This window comes from Mesoplodon densirostris, chromosome 11 (assembly GCF_025265405.1).
Source record: "Mesoplodon densirostris isolate mMesDen1 chromosome 11, mMesDen1 primary haplotype, whole genome shotgun sequence".
Taxonomy (NCBI): domain Eukaryota; kingdom Metazoa; phylum Chordata; class Mammalia; order Artiodactyla; family Ziphiidae; genus Mesoplodon; species Mesoplodon densirostris.
Window position 1 is genome coordinate 85448823 of NC_082671.1, and position 24256 is coordinate 85473078.

General features: G+C 44.2%; 1 protein-coding gene across 1 annotated transcript; it reads left to right on the plus strand.

Moving 5' to 3' along the window:
* The first annotated feature begins 38 nt into the window (after positions 1-38).
* Positions 39-23512, plus strand: HAL (histidine ammonia-lyase). The gene is made up of 20 exons (XM_060113067.1): positions 39-285; positions 987-1047; positions 1154-1181; positions 1516-1590; positions 1683-1755; positions 1848-1914; positions 2208-2245; positions 3096-3221; positions 6091-6230; positions 8109-8156; positions 8808-8955; positions 9720-9815; positions 9913-9971; positions 10845-10925; positions 13337-13402; positions 13479-13644; positions 16383-16517; positions 20871-20979; positions 21080-21149; positions 23372-23512. The coding sequence occupies exons 1-20, from the start codon at positions 39-41 to the stop codon at positions 23510-23512; spliced, it is 1974 nt and encodes a 657-aa protein (XP_059969050.1).
* Positions 23513-24256: the final 744 nt, after the last annotated feature.

Consider the following 24256-nt stretch of genomic DNA (forward strand, 5'->3'; position numbering starts at 1 on the left):
AACTCTCCCCTCCCGGTGACTGTCGCCAGCAGACGACCATGCCCAGGTATACGGTGCACGTGCGTGGAGAGTGGCTGGCGGTGCCCTGCCAGGACGCGCAGCTCACGGTGGGCTGGCTGGGCCGGGAGGCCGTGCGGAGGTACGTCAAGAACAAGCCAGACAATGGTGGCTTCGCCTCGGTGGACAATGTGAGCTTCCTCATGCGCCGCTGCAAGGGCCTGGGCCTGCTGGACCACGAGGACCCGCTGGAGGTGGCCCTGGAGGACAACGAGTTCGTGGAAGTGGGTGAGTGGCTGGAGGGAAGGGGTGCGAATCACTCGGCCAGGCATTCCTGGGAGGGATGGTCCCTTGTCCTCCCCAATTGGGGGGTGGGGGTGGAGCAGGGACGATGGGGACGGGATTCTCGCACACCCCTGCGAGGAAGGCAGGAGTCTTATCCACCTTTTACAACGAGGCAGCCGGCTCGGAAAGGAGGAGACTTCTTACTAGTAGCAAAGACTAGATTTGAACTCGAGACCACAGGGCTGAAGCCTTTTGCACTTACTGAATCATTCTGAAAATCCCTTTGCCCTTCAAAAGAACCTCACCAGACTGGAGGCCAGTAGCATAGATTTAAAACAAAATTAAATCTATTTTGTTTAACGAAACTATCAAATATTAAAACACATAGATTTAAATATTAAATATATTTAAAATATTAAATATTAAAACAATAGAGTTAAAACAAAATAAAGCTGGTGATGGGGATGGAGGTGGGGTTGGATCTTGAACTTTCATTTAAACCCTTTCATGCCTGCCTGGCACCTACATCTCTGCCTTTTGCTCTCCTCCTTTGTAAATTTAAAAGCATGAGAAGTCGTTTTAAAGCAGCCACTTCTGTAGAATTTCGAAGGCAATTGAAGACCCCTTTTCTTGGTTTACCAGTAACGCCAAAAGTGGCTCTCCACTGTGATCCCTAAGGGGTCTCTCCTGCATTCTTGTTTCAGTTATAGAAGGGGATGCCATGTCTTCCGACTTCATTCCATCGCAACCAGAAGGAGTTTACCTGTATCCTTCCCTGCAGGCTTGTTGGTCTGCTCTGGGGGCTACTGCTGCCAATGACGGGGCTGGGGCTTTTCCACACTACCCAGTATTTTCCTTTACCTGGTTACAGATACAGCAAATACCGGGAACCCGAAAAGGTAAGTTTCAAACCACTTCCTTTTTTTAAGAAAATTAAGTTCCCCCACCCATCATTTAAGGAGGGGGAGGGCTAGCAAAATTTATGACCAAGCATCATCAGTGAGGACAGGGCTTTATCCAGCTCTGTGTAATAGGGAAAGGCATCATGCTTTTCCACTTCTAATTTGCCTTCCTCAACCTCCTCTTCAGCAAGCTGTCTTTGTAACTAGCACATTAGTGTTTGATAGTAGTGATAAAATCTCTGACGTGTCAGAGCTTAATTCTGCTTCAGGCTTCCCTACTCTTGTTTGACTAAGCTGTTTGCACTCACGGAGATTCCCTTCTTTTGTGCAGTACATTGCCTTAGATGGGGACAGCCTGACCACAGAGGATCTGGTCAACTTGGGCAAGGGACACTACAAAATCAAGGTATGCTGGAGGGAGGGGAAGGACATCCTCTGACCTTTTTCGCGGCACGTGTAAATCTTTGACATGTTCAGCTCTGACCAATGTTTTCCTAGCTCACCCCCACTGCTGAAAAGAAGGTGAAAAACTCCAGGGAAGTCATAGAAAGCATCGTGAAAGAAAAAACTGGTACCCTTTTCTCTTTGTATTGTGCAGTTCTTTTTATAGGCTTAAAAAATGCCGCCTGTGTCTAACTGTATAATGTCTGGTTTTTATTCTAGTTGTTTACGGCATTACTACAGGTTTTGGGAAATTTGCCAGAACTGTAATTCCTGTCAGTAAACTAGAGTAAGTTTGATTCCTCCCCACCAAACACACACACAGTCACATGCCACTTATTCCCATTTTGGAGATTTCTTTCAACAACAGAAATAATTAACATTTGCCCCAGTTTACAGATAAGGCGGGTGAGGCTCAGATTAACTCACACATGAGTTGATATAGAAAACACAGACTTGCTGGTTTCTTCCATTGCCCCATCATGCCTATTCTGTCCCTCCAAAGACTTAACTATGTTCCCAGCTGAGGGAACATATTCACGGTGAGGTATCTAAGAGGGTTTTTTTCTCTTTCTCCTCCAGGGAGCTCCAGGTCAACCTAGTACGTTCACATTCTTCAGGTAACTCACTCCAAACATTCAGTGCCTCCTAGATCTTGTTTGATTTGAATGAAGTGCAGTCGGTCCTCGGTATCTCCAGGTTCTGCATTCCCAGATTCAACCAGCCTGGGATGTTGGCTGAATCCACAGATTAGGAACCTGCAGATGCGGAGGGCCGACTGTACTACATCACTTTATATAAGGGACTTGAACATCCGGGGATTTTGGTATCTGCAGGGGAGTTGGGTTGGGGGCCCTGGAACCAATACCCGGATGACTGCGTAGCAGTGTCAGGCATCCTTTAACAGCGTCCAGAAGCTAGCGGATTCCAAGGAGTAGGTGCCAATTCTGCTGCCCGGGGTGGCGGGGGGGGGGGGGGCGGAGAGGGGGGAAGCAGAAAGCATCAGACAAAACCACGTTTCAAATGAATCTCAGAAAAAGGAATGGGCCAGGTGAAAGGATGGGGCTGGGATGGGAGCGTGAATACCATTGTGACAAGAGAGTGATGCAGTCAGGGGACGAAATTAAGGTTGGAACTCAGGGAGGAGTTGTTCGGGACGAGGTGAGATGGGAAAGTCTGTCAAGAATCCCATCAGACTGCAAGAGAGCTTGTGCTGAGGAGTCTGGACGCTATTCTAAGGGTATTGAGGAGGGTGGGGCGTTCACTGACGCTTCCAAGAAGGGGAAGTGAGAAGGCAAAACTGGATTCTCATATCTGTCTGGAAGATGAGACTTGAAGAAGCAAGAGAATCAGGAGAGAAAGCAGTGCAAGTATCTGAGCCAAGACGTGGCGAGAAATTTGAGATGGAGACGGCTGGGAGAAGGAAAAGATTTTGTCTTTCTTGGAGAAAACATCAATTCTGTTTTGTAGGTGTTGGAAAGCCACTAATCCCTGAGAGATGTCGGATGCTCTTGGCTTTAAGGATCAATGTCTTAGCCAAAGGATACAGTGGCATTTCCCTGGAGACTCTCAAACAAGTTATCGAAGTATTTAATGGTAATGCAACAGATACCCAACTGACCCTCCGATGAGGCTGTGTGTGTACCACAGGTAGACTTGATTGACGGGGTGGTGAGAAATTGGTGAGAAAAGGAGACATAAACTAATGGAGATGAGTGGAAAATGAACTTGGCAAGAAGTAGGTTAGCTAGATGGGGGTGCAAGGTAAGAGTGAGGCGGAGACTCTTTCTCCTGTGGACTTTCACCCATTCTCTATCAGCCTTCACTTAGCATTTGGCATCTTTAAGACTAGAACAAGCCCCTTAAGTCTGGCCTTAAGTTCAGGGCTGGAGAGAACCTTGGATTCAGTGGTGTTTGAATGTGGTTAGAGAAGTTGCATCAAATCATCTGGGAAACATAACGATTCCTGGATGTCCACCCCAAAGACGGATTCAGTAGTTCTGGTTGGTGCCTGGGAATCTGAAATCTTCATGCTCCCCAGGGGGTGGGATAGCCAGACTTGAATAACTGAAATTCCATCTCTTACAAAGGTAGAACAGAAATATGGAGATGAAAGACTTGCTTGTGATCAGGAAGCTGTCTAGTGCCAAGATAGGAGGCCGTTCAACTCTTCGGAGCTTGCTTCTTGGGATAATTGTAGGGTGGAGATGAGATCTGACATGCGTGGGAGGCCATTGTCCCTTCCCGCAAATAAGGCTAAACATTCTAGGCCAGTGGAAACTTGGGGACTCTTTGGGGTGAAGGAGAGGGAGGAAAAGCAGGGCTGGGCAGTCACACAGAGCAAAACACATGCTAGATTTTCTGTGCTATAGGCACAAGTGACGTATAAATGTGATATGCCCATCAGTGAATAGCAATTGAATGAACAATATATAGTATACAAGGCTGTGCTGAACCAACCAGCAGTGATTCAACACCTATTTCTACTCCCACCCAGTCTGCCTGACTATAAGCCTAAAATCCCACATAGTGCAACTTCAGCCGTGAATCCACCTGTGCTTTATGGGTGAGCCCAGGGTACCTCTGGGTCCTAGCGTTCTGAGAATTCACCAGGGTGAACTATGACCTGAAAGCTGACCTGTGGGTGGCACTGCTTTGTCTTACTGACATTACGTAGCAGTTGGAAAAAAAACTGCTATCCGTAGTCTGACTTTACCTTGGAAATGTCGCCTCCTTTTTGAGTAACTTAATGGGAATTTCCTCCAAAACAGTACACGTCCATGTATAAGTGCTGGTGAGGTGGCAGACTGGGTGACCAGGAATTGGGCAGAAGAGAAGAGAGCAAATTGACTATGACTCTACCTCCCCAGAGAACCCCTGTTAAAACCCTGGTGCACCTTATCTTTCTAGAACAATTTGTATTACTTTTTTTAAATGTATTTTTTAAGTCTTTATTGAATTTGTTACAATATTGCTTCTGTTTTATGTTTTGGTTTTTTGGCCACGAGGCATGGGGGATCTTAGTTCCCCGACCAGGGATCGAACCCGCACCCCCTGCATGGGAAGGTGAAGTCTTAACCACTGGACCGCCGGGAAAGTCCCTGTATTACTTTTCTAATGTAAACATTTACATGTTTTCAAACATTCTCCAATAGGTTTTTGTGTGTGTGTGTGTGGTATGCGGGCCTCTCCCATTGCAGAGCACAGGCTCTGGACGCGCAGGCTCAGCGGCTATGGCTCACGGGCCCAGCCGCTCCACGGCATGTGGGATCTTCCTGGACCAGGGCATGAACCCGTGTCCCCTGCATCAGCAGGTGGACTCTCAACCACTGCGCCACCAGGGAAGCCCTCTCCAATAGTTTTTAATGGCTACATACACCAATCAGTCCTATGAAAGTCTCTTAATTTCCTATCTGGATCATTTTAAACTTTATGTTCCTAGAAGTAAGGCAGCAAAGAATAACAGCTAGCTCCTGATCACATCTTTAAGATACACTGCTAGAATTTCTAGAAATTTCTAGGTCAGATTAGAACATGCCCAGTAACAGTAAACAAAGAAATAAGGCAGCAAAGAATAACAGCTAGCTCCTGATCACATCTTTAAGATACACTGCTAGAATTTCTAGAAATTTCTAGGTCAGATTAGAACACGCCCAGTAACAGTAAACAAAGAAATAAGGCAGCAAAGAATAACAGCTAGCTCCTGATCACATCTTTAAGATACACTGTTAGAATTTCTAGAAACTTCTAGGTCAGATTAGAACACGCCCAGTAACAGTAAACAAAGAAATAAGGCAGCAAAGAATAACAGCTAGCTCCTGATCACATCTTTAAGATACACTGTTAGAATTTCTAGAAATTTCTAGGTCAGATTAGAACACGCCCAGTAACAGTAAACAAAGAAATAAGGCAGCAAAGAATAACAGCTAGCTCCTGATCACATCTTTAAGATACACTGCTAGAATTTCTAGAAATTTCTAGGTCAGATTAGAACACGCCCAGTAACAGTGAACAGAGGGGCAGAGGGCCAAGGAGAAGGAAGAAGTGAAGGGACGAGGTGGTCGTTATGGGGGTACGGGCTCCAGACCACCTTTCTTCCACGCGGTCTGACCTTAATTCTTTATGTACAGCGTTCTCCCAACCCCTTCACACAGCATATCCGAGCGTGTCCTGGCTAAAACCTGTAACACTTCCCGTTGTCCTCAGGATAAAGTCTAAACTTAAAGTGGCTTACAGAGAAGGCTTTGCTCCCGGGAGGGTCCTCCTTCCTTCCCTCCTTTCTTTCTCTCTTTCTCCCCGTCTCCTTTTTCTTTCTATAGCAGTTCAGCCAGGTCCCTTGAGCATTAGTTGTGCTTGAGGAATTGTCTTTCCCTAAAGCGAGGATGGCCAGAATGACTTAATGACTTAATGAGAACTTAATGACTTCAAGTTCTCTTGAAGTAACCGGTGCCTCCTTCTCTCCCAGCCTCCTGCCTGCCCTATGTTCCAGAGAAAGGAACTGTTGGTGCCAGCGGAGACCTTGCCCCACTCTCTCATCTTGCTCTTGGGCTAATTGGGGAAGGGAAGATGTGGTCTCCGAAGAGTGGCTGGGCTGACGCTAAATACGTAAGATTTTAATAACAGCTTCCACCTGCAGTAATTTCCCGAGGCTGGACACCAGGTGTACTTGCATGCTTTCTAGCACTCCATCCTTACAGCAGCCCGACAAGGGAGCCAATGTTATCCCTAGTCTATGGCTGTGACAACTGAAGCTTAGAAGTGTGGACAGAGTCAGGAGCTCAGCCTTAGCGCAGTACGGATGTCAAACTAGGCGAGGCTCTTAGCTTCCATATGCAGCTGTCAGCCTTCTGGACTCGGTGACCACCTTGGTAAAAAGGTACAGCAGCCAGTGTCAATTGCGGGAATTTATTCTGCATCTAAAACATTTCCAGTGCCTATCCAGGAGGTCACATGTTGTTGCAGGTTTATTTACTTGCTGGTCTAATAGGTACAGAGCTGTGGATCATAGCACTGACTTATAACCTCGGGAAAGGAGGCTCCACTCCCCGCTTCTCCCCCCAAGCTCTCATCTGGTGGCCAATCAGAAAGGCTTGTTTTTGATAAAGCTTTAACGTTTTCTTCATTCATCTCCAAATTCATCAGAGCAGCCCAAAGGATTGTTTGAAATGTCATCTCTGATCTCTTGCTGGGAGGAAGAAGTTAAGGGAACAGATAGGCCTTCGGGGGGTTGGGTTCTAGATCACCTTCCTTCTCTGCAGACTGATCTTGATTACTTCTCTAGGTACAGTGTTCCCACAACCCACTGCACACAGCAAATCCAAGCATGTCCCGGCCAAAACGTGTAATGCTTCTCACTGTCCTCAGGATGATGTCTAAAATGAAAGTGGCTTACAAGAGTCTCGCCTGTCACATCCACACCCCCCAGCCAAATCCTTCCCCAGCAACACTGTACAACACTGTACAGAAGCGAGAGGTGGCCTGCGGCTGGAGTGCCCTGTGTCCTAGGCAGAGGGACCAGCCATGTCCCTTCTCCTCTTCCTGCTTCTGATAAGTCCTCTGAGAAACTTCCCTCTCTGCTCTTCTGGTTCTTTTCCCTATAGGCCCACCCCGTCAAGTCCCTTTTGCCCCTCCTTTGTGCCCTCCCAGCATCTTATGTGATTATTTTCCACGGAACCTTACCCACTTCCTACCTCCTGTTAACACTTAACATACTATGACTGTGTTTGCCCTTGAGCTTGTCTGTCTCCATTTTTCCTACCCTCAGCCCCACTCCTGGGACAGAGTTAATCATGTGATGGACACTCTAATAAGCTTGTGAAACTGACAGAGTCAGTGGTCCTGCCTCTGTGTCTTCCTTCTTCCCTAGAGGGACCTTAGCCTAGTGATTGCTTTCACTTCTTTTATTTCAGGGGAAGATCATTCTGCCCATTTCCCCTCAGGATTCTGTGTCCATCTCTTGGGCCCATACGTCCCTCTTCACTGGTGCTCACACATTTGCCATACAAGTGAGAAGCCCTGCTCTGAGGTTCTGCTAGTGTTCAGACAAGTAGGACGAGGGTGGAGGACTTTTTAGGTCAAGCTCTGGAGGCCAGGGAATGTGGACAGTTTGGAGCTCAGCCTTAGCACATCTGCATCTGGATGTGCATCTGCTCAGAAAGCAGCAGTAAAAAAAAAAAAAAAAGTGAATCACTAAAGTGGAAACTGAATGCAAAGGACCTAGAAACCAACATTCAGGGTTGATTTTGTAGACACTAGCCCTTGATGTAGGTACAAAAATTACTCGAAAGCTAAGTCTGCTTGCAGAGTAAAGAACGGAACTAGAGGATAGACCAGCGAAGATAAACAGAACCAATTCACATAGGTCTAATCTTTTATAAGACAGACCTTTGGGCTTAAAAATTCTTTTATTGGATTCCACATGAAATTAGAAATACGCTGGTATTTCATTTGATACCCATTTTTACCTTTTAAATCATTCTACAGGTCCTGGCAGCTCATGGATTGAAACCAATTGTTTTGAAGCCAAAAGAGGTAAGGAGACTAAGGAAAGTTTGTTCGTTTTAACAAATCTTTACTTAATAGCTATTTTCAGTCTTAATATCAGCCTCACTGGTTTCTTAAAATAAACATAGCTTCCACGTTTGCTTAAGTTGGGCACTGAAGAAAGGGCTCTGCCATAAGCACTGAAAAGACTCTTCAGGCCACAGATGCCTAGGGGTTCTCTTACAGAAGAACATAAACTTCAAATCGGGATCTCTAAGGGCCCCTAAAGATGCTGTAAGCCAACATCCCTTGGGATGCTCTAAGCCAAGAGTCTCAGACCAGAAATTTTTCAAGGTGTCTTATCTATAATGATGAGAAGTTGAAGAAGAAATGCAGCATAATTAAGAGCTAAAGATTTGATATGCCATCTACATTGGACCACCATTGCTGCCTTAATGACGGGGATACTTAACAGCTATTCCATTTGCTAGATTTATACTAATGATTTCACATATGATGGCACTTCATCCTTGCATACTTAAGTAAGCATTACTGCCCTGCCCTTTAGAAACCATGGATCAACATCATTCAGCTGACAGGCTAACTTTTCTCTTATGAAAGCAAAAGATATGAAATCAACTCGCACATACACCTGTTACAACAAACAGCGTTAGGAAACTTCTCTCCCCTTCCACAAAGGGTCTGGCGCTCATCAACGGGACGCAGATGATCACCTCCCTGGGCTGTGAAGCTGTGGAGAGAGCCAGTGCCATTGCTCGGCAGGCTGACATAGTGGCGTCCTTGACCCTCGAGGTGTTGAAGGGCACCACCAAAGCCTTCGATACTGGTCAGCATGGCTCTTTTGTTGGTTTGCTATTCATTCAGTCAGAGCTCAGGTGCAGGGCGGGAGGGGAGGCTGGTCAAGGAGTTCAGACACGGGAGTGGTGGGGGTAGATGGTAGGGAAGAAGAAAATCCAAGTGCCTGTGCCGTCATAGGACTGCTGAAGCTTCATGTAAGTTACGCCACACTTGACCCTTCAAACGACCATGTTTCACAGACAAATGCTGACCCAGAGGGTTAAGTGACCTGCCCCAGATCACCAGCTCTGACTCCCATCAAACTACATGTTGTCTTAGGAATCTATGGGCAGGATTTGAGAACTAGAGTAGGATTAGTGCTGATCCCCATTTGAAAATCAGGAGAAAAAAATTGTCGAAGTGGTAGCTTTTCTAGAAAATAATGACTTGGAAAGACTCCCTACTCTTGTATATAGTAGGACCAAAAAAACTGCCTAAAAATGACTTAGTTAAATTAGGCCACTATTGAGCTCCCTTCCATTATGAGCCTAAATCTTTTTAGGGTAGGCCCAGTGTCTTGAGTTGAATTCCCAAGAGATCTCAACACGTAGTTTGCACTCAGATATTTAAAGTAGAAAGAATAAAGTCCATAAGGAAAGTCTTGCTTTGGAGTTAAGTTTCTAATCCTGAGTGATGGTTAAGGACCCCTGGACTTTTGAGGGCTGTGTCAGCACAGTGGATGGTTCTGTGCCAGTGACGGTAGTTCATTCAATATAAAAATTGCTCAGACTTTTCCTCTTTCATTAATTCTAGACATTCACGCTGTTCGCCCACATCGTGGGCAAGTTGAAGTCGCTTTTCGGTTTCGGTCCCTCTTGGACTCAGATCACCACCCATCTGAAATAGCAGGTCTGGGCGTGCCTATGTGAGTGAGCTTATTTGCTTTTGGAAATAATTGGAAAGAACTGCTAACATGCCCCCTGCCATCCCTGTATCTTTTCCACAGAAAGTCACAGGTTCTGTGATCATGTTCAGGATGCTTACACCTTGCGCTGCTGTCCACAGGTAAACAAAAAAGCTAACAAGTTTCTATTCTTTCCCCCAGTTTGTCGGGATGGGGAATAGAAAGAGAGGAAGGTGTAAGAAAGTCATGTAATGGTCAGTGGTAGTCCAGGTTTCATTCCTGCCTCTATTAAAAATGATGTATATGTAATACTTCCACTTTCCAATTATCATAAAATTTGTTTTATATGGTAAGCTGCTTGTTTCCCTTTGAATTACTTTGCTCAACCCATGTGTAGAGAAGTCCAACGGACAGCTTGTTGTTTTGGTTTAGTGCCCTAACTTTAAAAAATTCTTAGTAATAGCATCATCCTAACCAGTTAATGGAGTTTTACTGGCTCTACCTGTTACATAGAACTAGAAGCAGTCTGCCAGGAACGTTCACGGGAAAATCTAACCACAATTCAAGGGCATATCCATGGTTAGATCTTATCTGCATTTAACAGGCAGACATAAGCCATTATAAATGAATCTGTGAGTCATAACTTTAAATATAAAATGCAGATGACCTGGGTTGGCATGAGGCAACCTATATTGCAGATGTTCCAACTCATCTGCAAATGGCAATTAGTTAAGTGACGGACTAACATGCATCTCAAGAGTGAAACAATATTTCAGGTTGTACCAAGTTCCAATCTGTAGGGTACTAAAGAGTCCTCCCTAGCATAAATACCCTCTTGTCCTTGTTCTCAGCAAGTTCTGTTCTAGCTTAGCTAGATGGAAAACGTCTATGGGGAAGAATTGCCAAATTAGCTCTACAGTAAGAATAAATCCCAGTTTAAATGTTCTTGCTATTCTAATAAGAATATCAGACTATGTGACAGGGACCATTATCAGTGTCTTCCATGTATTAGCTCATTTGATCTTGTCTTTTAGGTCCACGGTGTGGTGAACGACACAATAGCATTTGCGAAGAACATCATTACCACAGAAATTAACAGTGCAACAGATAATCCTGTATCTTTTGATGGTTTACTAAGCTGTGATTATAGAATTCCAGCTGGTCATTTTAAGATCTAAGTGATCATTTTGTGTAGCCTCTCTGTTGCTCCATGTCATAGACTAAGTACTTGGGCTCCGAGGTTAAATGCCTTGCTCTAGAGCCGAGCTGGTAAGTGGCAGAGGCAGGTCTGTGAACCTAGTCTCAGGTTCAGAGTCTAACGTGCTGTGCTTCCAAAACTGACAGGTGAAAGATTAAAGGGGGTATTTCCAACACTGGCTGCAGGGTTTCACGAAGACCACTGCCCTAAAACCCACTGCTGAGGTTGTTGGTAGAAGGATGAAGGTCTACATCACAAGTGTGATTGTAGAGACCCTGGGTAGGATGGCATTTATGTGAGCCTTCCTAGGGCTAGTGATACCATGGTACACTAAACAGAGGCAACCTTTCAACACTTAGCCAAGTATTGATCAAAGAGTTCTGGCTTTCCTCATCCTGAGTTTATTTCTGACATGGAGTTTACTCAAATCAGTGTTCCCATATTTGTACAAAGAACGGTAACAACGCTTCCGTCTCTCAAGGATGGAGCCCTTCTTTTCCTGGGTATCTCAGCGTCCTCTTGTTTTTGCTATGGAAGGTTCTGTGATGGCTTAGTTCCCCCAGAAGTCGATGTGATCGGTCAGGAGGCACACAGGCAAAGTCTTCACAGAGATAATACTGCCTTTGAAGACCATCCAACCCCTTAGGAATCTATTTCTCCTACCCCACATCTGCCTCAGTTCTTAACATTGGAGAAAGTCGCCCTAAAAGCCTTGTACAGCCCGGGCTAGCAGAGAGCAGCTGTATAAGGTTTCTCACTAGACCTTTTCAATGTGGCTTCTCTGACAAGCTTACTTCAGGATGTGCGTTTTATGTCCTCTCAGGTTGTTTTACAGTTAAGTCAGACCCAAACTAAATACCCCTCAACTCACTAACCCTCCTCAACACCATCCACCCCCAAATGGAGAAGTAGTTTTCATGAACTCTATGCATTCCTCTCTCATCTCTTATTTCTTGCACTGTAGAGCAGAGGTATCCATTCTACACTTACATAATTTAGACTTGAAAGGGTATCTTATGGAGTAATAAAAAGCAAGACAAATAAACAAAAATACCATTAAATTACTGGCCAAGGGAGGGAGGATCATTTCCTGCTAAATCCTTCCCCCACCACTTGCCTCAGCAAAAATTTCAGCCGAAAGTCCTTTACTTTCTCAGTGAAAGATTCTTAATTGTTGATGAATTTCCAGTTGGCTAATATTTGGGAGTTCTCCAGCAATACTGGTGTTACCCAAAAGAATATTTTTCTCAATCTTCTGTTGCATATATAGACCATCTATTACATAGTTGCTGGATATTATAGGAGTTACTTCTAATTGCTATAACCTAGTAGCCAACAAACAAATTTGGAACAACTAGAGAACAGATGTTGCTTAAGTTGTAAATTGGCACAGAGATCACTTGCTATAAGGATTCAGAGAACGGAGAGAAGACCAAGGCCTGTCGTTGGGGGCGGGTCCATGGAAAAGGGCAGGAGCTAGGTGTAAGAGGCTCACAGTTGTATGCACAGAAAAGGGTAATTCCAAACTTGTTAAGTAACACATGCACCTCTACCTCTTTGGAAGTCAGAACCTTTCCTACACAGAGTGAGTTCCTAGTTAATAGGTTGTGAATAGTCTTTAGTCCAGTAGGTGAAAATTAGCTCTTTGGAAAGTCTTTTGCTACCTTTGTCAGGGTTCCTGTTGACTTAAGTAAAATACATGATGGAGTGGAATGATCCCTGAGAGTCTTAATGTTCGGTGAGTCCAAAGTTGCCACTGACCTAAGTGGGTTTGCAATGACCTCTTGGCCGCCATTTACTGTGAACACTGGCACAGGATCCGTGAGTAGAAGGTCTGAAAGTTTTCCCAGAGTTGATTGTTCCAACAATTTGGTGGTTGCTCATCAGCAAAATCTTCCATTCAGCAGGTTCTTCGATGGAGCACAAGCTCACAGTGCCCATTGAAGAAACAGAATTTGCTTTTAAACTGGTGTCCTGATTCTGTTCTTCGTTTCAGGTTATAAACTTTTTGAGGGCAAGTACTGACCACCAGATTAGTAATGTTATGGTGCTTGAGGATCTCTCATCCCAAGAGAAAACATCATTTCATGCTTCATGTTTCTTTGACCCCCAGTTGGGTGGACACAATCATCTTTAAGGTTTTTGTTTTGTTCTGTTTACCTTTGTACCCCTTCATGTCAACACCTGCCTGTGGAAAGACTCTCCTTCTCTCCACCCTACCTTTGTACAAGGGCTACCACCTCAGTGTTAGAAATAAGCAACTGGGGAAAGAGTTATACTTGAAGTGATCACCAAGTGTTATGTGAAAACCTTAACCTATTTTAAAAGATGGTCTTTGCCAGCAGGGGAGAGACTGTTTCTGGAGGAAACTTTCATGGTGAATATCCAGCCAAAGTAAGCTTTTTAGAATTGCTCCTGACCCTGAAAGCATATTCTAATACAGGCCAACTGAATTGAGACACTCTTTCAGGCCCTGGACTATTTGGCCATTGGCGTCCATGAACTTGCTGCAATTAGTGAAAGAAGAATTGAAAGGCTCTGCAACCCCTCCCTCAGCGAGCTGCCTGCCTTCCTGGTGGCTGAAGGTGGTCTGAACTCTGGATTCATGATAGCCCACTGCACGGCTGCAGCCCTGGGTAAGGACACTGCACTTTGCCCAGAATGCAAGCCTTTAGGTGGATACACCTAAAGGCCTTTCCATTTTACCTAAAAGTGTCACATTTTGTCTTTGAGATCTAACGTTTTCACCACCTCCATGTGCATCCTCAATACAAATGCTGCAGGTTTAGAGAAAAAAATATAAAATAAAACCTAGGCAACATTATACTGAAACATAGTAACACACTAATGAGGTTGTAAATAAGGAGGTTTCCACGATTTCTCTGTAGGAAGCAATGTGACATCACATGTGAACTTCATCTTTGTCGTTTTTTCACTAATCTCAATTTGAAGATTATCAGAATGAAAAAGGCAAAAGATGTTTATAGCTACTGGTGAAACTTGAACTGATCCAAATGATTAAAGTTTGGATACATTCCATAAGCCATACCAACCACTAAAAACGTAAGGATGTGATTACAACATGCAAAAATGCTTATAAGAAGCAAGATGGGGCCTCCCTGGTGGCGCAGTGGTTGAGCGTCCGCCTGCCGATGCAGGGGATACGGGTTCGTGCCCCGGTCTGGGAGGATCCCATATGCCGCGGAGCGGCTGGGCCCGTGAGCCATGGCCGCTGGGCCTGCGCATCCGGAGCCTGTGCTCCGCAACGGGAGAGGCCACAACAGTGAGAGGCCCGCATATCGCAAAAAAAAAAAAAAAAAGAAGCAAGATGCCCTCCATGAAAATTGAGCTTTAATACAGCAGATTTCTGACTCGAGACTGTAAGGGACAGAGAAGTAACATCGGAATAGAGACTGGCACAAAGGAAGTGCAAAGGGCTTCACTTATATTTACTCAATCGTCAAACAATACCAAGAGGCAGGTACTATTATTTCCTCCATTTCAAAGATGAATACTTGAACATCCAAGAAGTTAAGTGACCTACTCAATATTGCACAGCTAGTAAGAAGTAAAGCAGAATTCAGAGCCAGGCATTTTGGCTTGCAAATCTGTGCTCTCACTTCAATTAATGAGGATCTCTTTTTAATCAATATTTAATCCTAAAATATGGTTGCCAAATTTAACAAATAGAAATGCAGGCTGCCCAGTTAAATTTGAATTATTCAGCAAATTATCAGGTACTAAAAAATTATTTGTTTTTTTTTAATCTGAAATTCGAATTTAACTGGGCATCCGGTATTTTTTTCTGGCAAACGTACCCAAGAGGCAGGATAGCATAGTGGCTCCTAAGAGCATAGACTCTGGGTCCGAATCCCAGCTCTGCCCATTACCAGCAGTGTGATATGGAGCAAGTCTTTTAATCCTGTTGACCCTCAGTTTACTCCTGTGTAAAATGGGGGTGATAAGTTTACCCAACGGGGCTGTTTTGAGGATTAAATTAATGAATGCGTGGAATGCCTTAGAATTGTGCCTGGAGTGTCATGAGCACCAAATTAATATTAGTTGTTGTTACTATGACTACTCACCCCTTCCTCAGTTAAGTCTCACACTAAGACTCCACACAGCCAACAAAGAGCCACTGAGTTCATTTTCTGTCCAGTATTTTCTATTTACTCACTTACCTCCTTAGTAAAATACCCCTCTAAGGGGCAGCAACTTCTCACATTAACATGGGGGGTGGTAACTGATGTTCAGAGAAGCGTTATGAATTTGGGAAGCCTTGTTTGAATGTGTTTCGTTGCCCTAGATATCATCTGAAGTTGCTCAGCTTGCTTTCATTGTAATAAAACTGGTGGTTTTCTTTTTTTGGCCACTTGTAAGTTACGTTTCTGAACAAGCCCCACCAAACCAGGTGATCCACATAGCAGGTTCAGGGGCCCAGGACTTGCAGTGCTGAAACCTGAAAGTTCTGGGCAAACGAGGATGAGTGGATCACCATTGTTTATAGTATATTATCTCAGGATCCCCTATAGCATAGAAAAGAACTGCAGCTTCACTCAGAGCTGCTCTCAAAGTTCAAAAAAAGAGCGGAAAAAACTCTTTGCGTTTGACCTTTCCCAGCTTCTGAAGCTGGGGAGAAGGAACTCTGTAATCTAGGTTCTTGCTACTTAAGGTGTGGTCCTCTGGCCCAAAATACAGCCATCACCAGCAATTTGTTAGAACAGCAGAATATCAGCCCCCATCTAAAACTCAACATTTGCACTTTTAACAAGACCAGTGATTCATCTGCACATAACGTTTGACAGCAACCTAAGCCAACTCTAGACTTCCCCCCACCTCCCCAAGACATCCCCGCAGTCATCAAGCCCTTGCTTAAACCCAGTACATCCACTTATGTCATCATTGAACAGTCTCAACTGTAAATCTTCTCGCTCAAGATCTGTGGGTCCAGCCTCAATCCCCAAACGCCACGCCTGAATTCTGATCCCGCCTCCTCTGGTCACATAATCAGATTGTCCTCCAATACCTGGAAATGACCATCACCTTTTTTAGCCCAAGTCTCCCTGTCATGCTAAATGCTTCTAGTGTTTTCAACTTGGCTTTGTAATATGAGGGTTCCCATCCCGGTCTTATCTCGGAACTCACTAGAGTTTTAGAGTCCTTCTCACTTTGGGAAAAAAAAAAAGCAACCCAACCTTCTTCCTTTTCCCAAAGTAACTTTGGACCATCTGGTGCTTTGCTGACGACCAAGAGCTCCTGGAGAGGGTATCCCACGCTGAGGAGCACTTTGGGAAGCCATGTGTCATTTTGGCAATTTTTCTATTAGGAACACACATAAGTATGTCCCTAACTTAACTTCTCTGGCCTCTTGCAGTTTCTGAGAACAAGGCCCTGTGCCACCCCTCGTCTGTGGACTCTCTCTCCACCAGTGCTGCTACGGAGGACCATGTCTCCATGGGAGGATGGGCAGCAAGGAAAGCCCTCAGGGTCATTGAGCACGTGGAGCAAGGTAACCCCAGCCAGCCCGGGACGCAGGCCTCCCTGATAAACTATACGCCAGTGGGCCTCAGAGTGGGATCCCCACCGGCAGTATCAGAATCACCTGGGAACTCAGGGCCTGTCCCAGACCAGCTGAATCAGAGAGCCTAGGAAAGAGAGCAGAACAAGCTGGGTTTAGCAAGCCCTCCAGGTGGTTCTGATGCTCGGTGAAGATTAAGAACCACGCCTGCTGGCTAAGCCAGTTCATCAGCTGGCTTTTTTTTTAATATGAAAATTTTAAAACATATTCAGAAGTGGAGAGATTAGTACCAGGAACCTTCACATGCCTCACTCTAATTCAACAGTTAACACATTTGCTTCATTTTTTTTTCTTTTTTTTACTTTTCCCAAATTATTTTCAAGCAAATCCCTGTTGTCACGTTTTCTTCCTGCATGCTTTCTCTCTCAAATACAAACACTTTCTTATCCACCATGATGCCATTATCACATCCGACAAAAATCAACAATAAGCCTTGGTATCATCGAGTATATATTCAAAATTTCCCAAATTATCTCAACGTCTTTACAGTTTGTTCAAATCAGGATTCAAGACCCACCTTTTAAATTTGGTGGCCAAGGTTTTAAGCTTCTTTTCATTGACAACAGTCCCCTCTCCCTTTTTTTTTAATTCATACCATTGACTAGTTAAAAAACCACGTCTGTTTTCTGACAGAGAAGGACGTTCTGGATTTACCTGAGTGGTGGTACTTCTGTGCTCTGTCGTATCATTTCTTGTGTGTTGCACTTGGTCCTAAAGACTTGACAAGGGCTTCCCTGGTGGCGCAGTGGTTGAGAGTCCGCCTGCCGATGCAGGGGACACGGGTTCGTACCCCAGTCCGGGAGGATCCCACACGCCACAGAGCCGCTGGGCCCGTGAGCCATGGCCGCTGAGCCTGCGCGTCCGGAGCCTGTGCTCCGCAACGGGAGAGGTCACGTGAGAGGCCCACGTACCGCAAAAAAAAAAAAAAAAAAAAGGACCCACGTGAGAGGCCCGCGTACCGCAAAAAAAAAAAAAAAAAAAAAAAAAAAAAAAAAAAAGACTTGACGAGATTTAGATCCAGCCTTTTCAGCAAAGAGAGTTCATAGGTGGAGCCGTGTTAAGTCAACCTCTTCCAGCCTTCTTAATCACTGCTTGTTTGGTTTCTTAAAGAGAAACTGCCTTCCTTTAGGCATTGTTCTCTAAATTCCTAAATTTTTGCAACTGTATTGGAAGCAATTGTCTGACAAAAGAATACCACTATTTTAAGATAAATGTGAGAGAGTTGAGTATTCTTTTTTTGGTAACAGCTCTGTTGACATATAATTCATATACCATACAATTCACCCATCTAGATTGTACAATTCAGTGGGTTTTAGTAGAGTTGTGAATATATCAGAGTTGTGAGTCAACCCCACAGTCGACTCTACAACATGTTCATCTTCCCAGAAAGAAACCTTGTGCCCTTTACTCCCTTCTCCTCCCTGTCCGGCCTGGTTCGGGTGGAAAGGCATGTATCACTGAGCACAGTGGATTAAGTGGTGAATGAGGTGTTCTCTGCCCTCTTGGAAATTAGAGTCTATCTAAAGAGGAAGACATTGAACAACAACTTGGCAACTCTTTGTAGCACTTCACAAAATTCTGACTAAAAAATTGAGTTAGGGCTTCCCTGGTGGCGCAGTGGTTGAGAGTCCGCCTGCCGACGCAGGGGACACGGGTTCGTGCCCCGGTCTGGGAAGATCCCACATGCCGCGGAGCGGCTGGGCCCGTGAGCCATGGCCACTGAGCCTGTGCGTCCGGAGCCTGTGCTCCGCAATGGGAGAGGCCACAACAGTGAGAGGCCCGCGTATAGCACACACACAAAAAAAGAATTGAGTTATAGGAGGCTATAACTGAACCGGACCTAGTTTGAACGGATGAGAAAAGGCATCTCCAAAGGAGTATTTAAGATGAAGACCTGAAACGAAGAGGGCCAGCTAATTGGGAAGAGGGGAGCAGTACTTAATAAGGAAAGGGGATGTGTGTGCACAAAATACATTGCTCTGGGCTGCGTGGCAATGATGTACAGATGCCCACACTCAGGAAGGAGCTGGGATGGATGATGAAGGGGCTGTTCTCTACGTGGAGGCAGCTGACGGCCGCAGGAGGTCAGGTGAGAAGAATACCAGCAACAGGGAGGCGGTTGCCCTCCGGGGAAAAGAAGACCTGAAATGTTACCAGCCCACGGGAGGGAGGAGGGAAAACTTTTCAAAGGGAGCAGCTTAAAAAACCCAGTGTGGGGACTTCCCTGGCGGTCCAGGGGTTAAGACTGGGCGCTTCCACTGCAGGGGGTGTGGGTACATCCCCCTGGCTGGGGAGCTAAGATCCGTGTGCCCTGTGGCGGTCCAAAAAAGATCAGGAGTGAGAGGAAGTCTGAAGCCCAAGCACGGACATCAGTCAAGGCCAGGGGATGGTGGGGAGGTGGGAAGGAACGGGATGTAAGGTCAGGAGAAGCAGCCTTTTCTTAGTGAAAGGGACACAGGTATAAATTAGCCTCAGATGTCCATAAAGTGAATAGCGTCAGTTTTGAAAACTTTAAGAACGTCCTTGCAACATATCTAAGTAGAACTATTACTTATTTGCTCAGGATGGTTTTAGTTCATGTGACTCATACTCTGTTAAGGTGAAGAAAATATTCATGGGAAACTAGAAGTTATTTCCGTGATTCTTAGGATATTTTAAGTGTATTTAAATTTTTGGAAGGGAAGGACCAAGGTGGTTATTAGGCCACTGAATTTCAGCTTATTTCAAAATAAATGAGAATCGTATTTTTAAAAATCCAGGTAAATCAAGATACACTGAACACTTTGCATCTGTATCAATGAAGTGTGTGACTTTTAAATCCCATCTGATGGCATCAGGGAGAACTCATGGTTGTGAATAGCAACAAAGAACAGTTAACAGAATGCTGGGAGATGGTTACTCAAAGTTTTCCTGGCATGTTTCACGTTTATCTTGCAAACCCATCTAAGAAGCTGTCTGTTATATGCACTAGCAAAATCTGCCATTTTCTTACTCACATTTCTCCAACCAAGAGGCCAGGTTTGTGTCATGTGGGTGAGGGAAAATCAGGAAGATTAGCCAGTTCTGATCTTGAGCTCCAGCTCTATGAAATAAGCATAAGCACTTATTTAATAAGATGCTTTACTTCTCAAAGTTTCCAGTTCCTTACATGTAAAGTGAGGGGACTGGACTAGAAGATGTGAAGTTTCTTCCAGGTCCTAATGGATTCTGTAACTTCATCCTCTCCCATCGTGACCTGTCTGTACTCACCAGAGTTTGGAATGTGCTTTATAAAGTTTAAGACAAGAAGTCAAATGTTTTTTGTTTTTTGTTTTTTGTTTTGCGGTACGCGGGCCTCTCACTGTTGTGGCCTCTCCCGTTGCGGAGCACAGGCTCCGGACGCGCAGGCTCAGCAGCCATGGCTCACGGGCCCAGCCGCTCCACGGCATGTGGGATCTTCCCGGACCAGGGCACAAACCTGTGTCCCCTGCATCGGCAGGCAGACTCTCAACCACTGCGCCACCAGGGAAGCCCTCAAATGTTTTTAGTACTCCATTTTGGTTAACCACTTAAATGGCCTCTAAGCTTCTAAATTATCTTCTTGGCAAATAACAGAACCCAAAGTGGTTTACTTTTGAATTATATTTCTATAAAAAATTCTTCATTAGACTGTATCAAATGTAGAGAGATTTAGATTTCAATATTCAGAGTGGATCTCAAGGTATGGTACATTCCACAAGGCGTTCATAGCTAGGAAAAGACAGTGTAAAGATTGTTTTATCAAGAAACTTAAAGTTGGCAAGATGCCAATGGCTAGAATTTCAGTTTTAGTGGATTTGGGAGCCTTTAAGTTTGAAGGTTTGAAACAGACATTGGAGAATTAGTTCCAGGGCAACCAAAGACTCATCTGCTCATTCACTGGCTCCTTCAATCCTTTGATGAAAGTCTATCTGCCAGGTATTTCAGGCCATAGGGAACAGCAAGACTGAAAACAAATTAAAATTTACACAAAGGTGGAAATAGGAAACAGGTCATCCATCTTGATCAGCTGAGGGGAGAAGGCGAAAGCTGATTTACCTGGACATTAGTCCTCCCCTTCTCACCATTAAAGATGCAGCCAAGGGGTTAGAAAAGCACATTTAAGATGGTAACCAAATACCAAGGGATCTTCATTCTCCCCATAGACTGGGAGAACCAACCATCTGTTAGTTGGCTGGCGATGGCCGTCAGCTTGCATGGGATTTATATCCCTCAAGCATGAAGTCAGACTCGAATCAGCCATCCCCTCGTCCTTCCTTGTTTCAGTGCTGGCCATCGAGCTTCTTGCAGCCTGCCAAGGGATAGAGTTTCTACGCCCTTTGAAAACTACCACTCCACTGGAGAAGGTCTATGACCTGGTGCGCTCAGTTGTAAGGTAAAGTCAAAACAGATTCCTGGAAAGTGACACTGTTTTAGAACTTTGAACCCTGGCAGCAGTTGACGCTGGCTCATGGTTTGATGTGCTGTCCCTGCAGGCCCTGGATAAAAGATCGCTTCATGGCCCCAGACATTGAGGCAACGCACAGGCTGCTCACAGAGCAGAAGGTAAGTTGGCTACTTGGCTTAGTTCTTAGTTTGGGGTCGTATGGGAAAGCAAAGTGGGAGTGGAGAGTGGAAAAGCATTCATATTCTTTTGCTTCCTGGCTGTTGCTTGGAAGTGAACCAAAAGGTACTCATGCAACTTTCAGGGTCACTAAGAAACTATTCGATACACGCTTAAGTGTCCCATGTTGCACCCAAACATGGACTATCTAAGGATTAGAAGCTGGAATGAATTTTAAATGGAATTTGGGGACAAGTATTTGTGGGGAGAAAATGAGATAAAAGGTTCATGGATCCCTCCCCATCAAGAAGGTTCTCTCTTATTAAAAATACATTCTCTTTCTGTAATGCTATCGCCACCATCACCACCTGGTTCAGTGACTGCATAGACCTGAAGAGAAAACAAATTTCCCGAGTTTTTATTCAAAGGGATCTGGATGTGTCTAGTGCACTGGTGTGTCCTTCCCTATCACACTGGGTGAGATACAGGGTCTCTTTATTGCTTCTTCCCTCTGGCTACATTGACTGCAGATGCGTCTGATAGGGACAGATGCCTAGAATGCGGACTCATTTTTAAAATATAGTTTTAAAGTTCTTTAAGCCTTTCATTTGTAGGTATCATGTTCCCTAGAATTGCTTGATTTTCCCCTGGAACCACTGCGCTGCTCTTGGGGAAAAATTTTTTTCCTTTGACCTTCACTCCTGTCATTTCTAAGTGTTCCCTGTACCCTTTGAGGGGAATTCCCTTGCTTGCTGCCAACTTTGGTGCTAGAAGAGAGGTGTGTGAGAGCTCAGCCTTTTTAAAAATTGAAATAGGATTGACATATATCATTATATTAGTTTGCAATATAATGATTTGACATTTGCATATATTGCAAAATGGTCACCACAGTACGTCTAGTTACCATGCACTACCACACACAGTTACCATTTTCTTCTCATGGTAAGAACTTTTAAGATCTATTCTCTTAGCAACTTTCAAATATACAGTGCAGTATTATTAACTATAGTCACCAAGCCGTACATGACACCTCCAGGAGTTGTTCACTTTATAAGTGGAATTTTGTACCTTCTGACCCCCTCCACCCACTCCCCCAAACCCCTGCCTCTGGCAACCACCGATCTGTTCTCTGCATCTATGAGCTCTTTTTTTTTTTTTTTTTTTTAGATTCCACATGTAAGTGAGATCGTACGATATTTGTCTTTCTCTGTCTGACTTATTTCACTTAACATGATGCCCTCAAGATCCATCCATGTTGTTGCAAATGGCAAGAGTGCCTTCTTTTTTCAGGGCTGAATAAAATTCCTGTGTGTGTGTGTGTGTGTGTGTGTGTGTGTGTGTATCTCACAATTTCTGTATCATTCATCCATTGATGGACACTTAGGTTTCTTCCGTGCCTTGGCTATTGTAAATAGTGCAGTGAACCTGGGGGTGCAGATATCTTTTCAAGGAGGTTAGCTTTTGAAAGAATACATTTTCTAAGGTAATACAAAAGAATACGAAATGCTCCTTCCCTGTCAGCGGCAACCAGATAAAAAGCAGCTATAATATAAACGAAAAGCCAGACTTTAGTTTGAGAGATGTTATGCTTGAAAGGAAATAGGTTGGTGGGTGGAGGTAAACACTAAACAAGGCTGTGAAACAGTGCTTTTCAAACTGTAAAGTGCACGTGAATTTCTAGGGGATCTTGTTAAAGTGCAGGTTCGGATTCAGTAGGTCTGCAGTGGGGCTGACATTCTGACTTGTCCCAAGCGATGCTGACGCTGCTGGTACAGGGGCCACGTTCTGAGGAGCAAGGGTCCAAAGAGCAGAGGGCATGTGGCATGGAAAGACAGCAAAGAGTAAATCCACTGCCTCTTATCATTTAAGGCTTGCCTTAGAAAACACACAGTCCCATCCTTGAGCGACTTTCCTTAATTCCACCCACACTGAATTCTCTGGGTTTCGTTTGTTTCCTGGCTTGTTTTGCTTTAGAAGAGTAAGCAGCTGAAAACCTTCATGGTAACTTTAGAAACATTTTGGACTTTGTATTTTAAAAGTTGTTAAAGCAACCAAAGACTCATTGACAGATCATGTGTCAAATGGCTCATAATAAAAGCAACAAACAGCTGCTGTTATCTAGTCAGTTAGAGATAATGTTTTGACTTCACATGAAGTTGATGTTTAATGGCATGTGAAAACAATGTTGTCAACACTTGGACTTTGTTTTGTCCTTGCATTTCAGGTTTGGGAAGTAGCTGCGCCATACATCGAAAAATACAGGACGGAGCATATTCCGGAATCAAGACCTGTTTCTCCAACAGCATTTTCATTGGAATTTCTGCACAAGAAATCGACCAAAATCCCAGAGTCTGGGGATCTTTAATGCTTTTTGTCACGAATTAGCAGATCAGATGGTACTTAGTTTAACAGCAAACAGTATTACGCTGAAGGAGAGACCTGAGAACTTTCTCAGGTGGATCAATCAATTATATAGTTCAGTTCTGATACCTGCTCTGGTTAGGCTGGTGACAGTATTACATTTACTAAATCTAGCACTGGTTACAGATGCAGCTGGTGTTTCCAGATTATAGGAGTCTTCTTGTTTCTTAACGAAATCTACAGGCCACTCACTCTCAGGGTGAGAAGACTAACCACAACTGCATGGACCTTTGACTCAATATTAGATGAACTCAAATCTTGAGACAGATTGATGGCATTGTTTTCCAAAAACATTAGACTTTTGTGAATCTTTTTTTTTGTTTTGGGTTTGTTTGTTTTGTTTTGTTTTGTTTTGTCAAACTCTCCACTAGTTAACTTTGGCTGATTGTACTGTGCCATGCTATGATGAATGTTCCTTAATATGTCTTTGTAAACAATACTTTTTAGGTCATAATTAGTTCTTAAGCTGCTTTTTCTTTTATTCATTGAATCATAGTAAAGAATAGTCAATAGGTCAACAAGAGATTCTGTGTAAAGGAGTTAAGGAATGAATATAAAGATTGCTGTTGGAGTGGTTCTCAGTGAATTGTGCATTTCATATTTATCAGATGTCACTACACATATCAGAAAAAGGATTCAGATGCTTAAACTGGAGTAGGAGGCTAGTGTTATTGCTACTTTACCATGT

What these genes read in the sequence shown, in the direction of transcription:
- HAL (XM_060113067.1), top strand. Translation starts at nt 39, where the DNA reads ATGCCCAGGTATACGGTGCACGTGCGTGGAGAGTGGCTGGCGGTGCCC. An exon ending in CAACCAGAAGGAGTTTACCT is followed by an intron (nt 1,048 to 1,153) that starts GTATCCTTCCCT and finishes ACCTGGTTACAG; the next exon opens with ATACAGCAAATACCGGGAAC. An exon ending in AGTACGTTCACATTCTTCAG is followed by an intron (nt 2,246 to 3,095) that starts GTAACTCACTCC and finishes TCTGTTTTGTAG; the next exon opens with GTGTTGGAAAGCCACTAATC.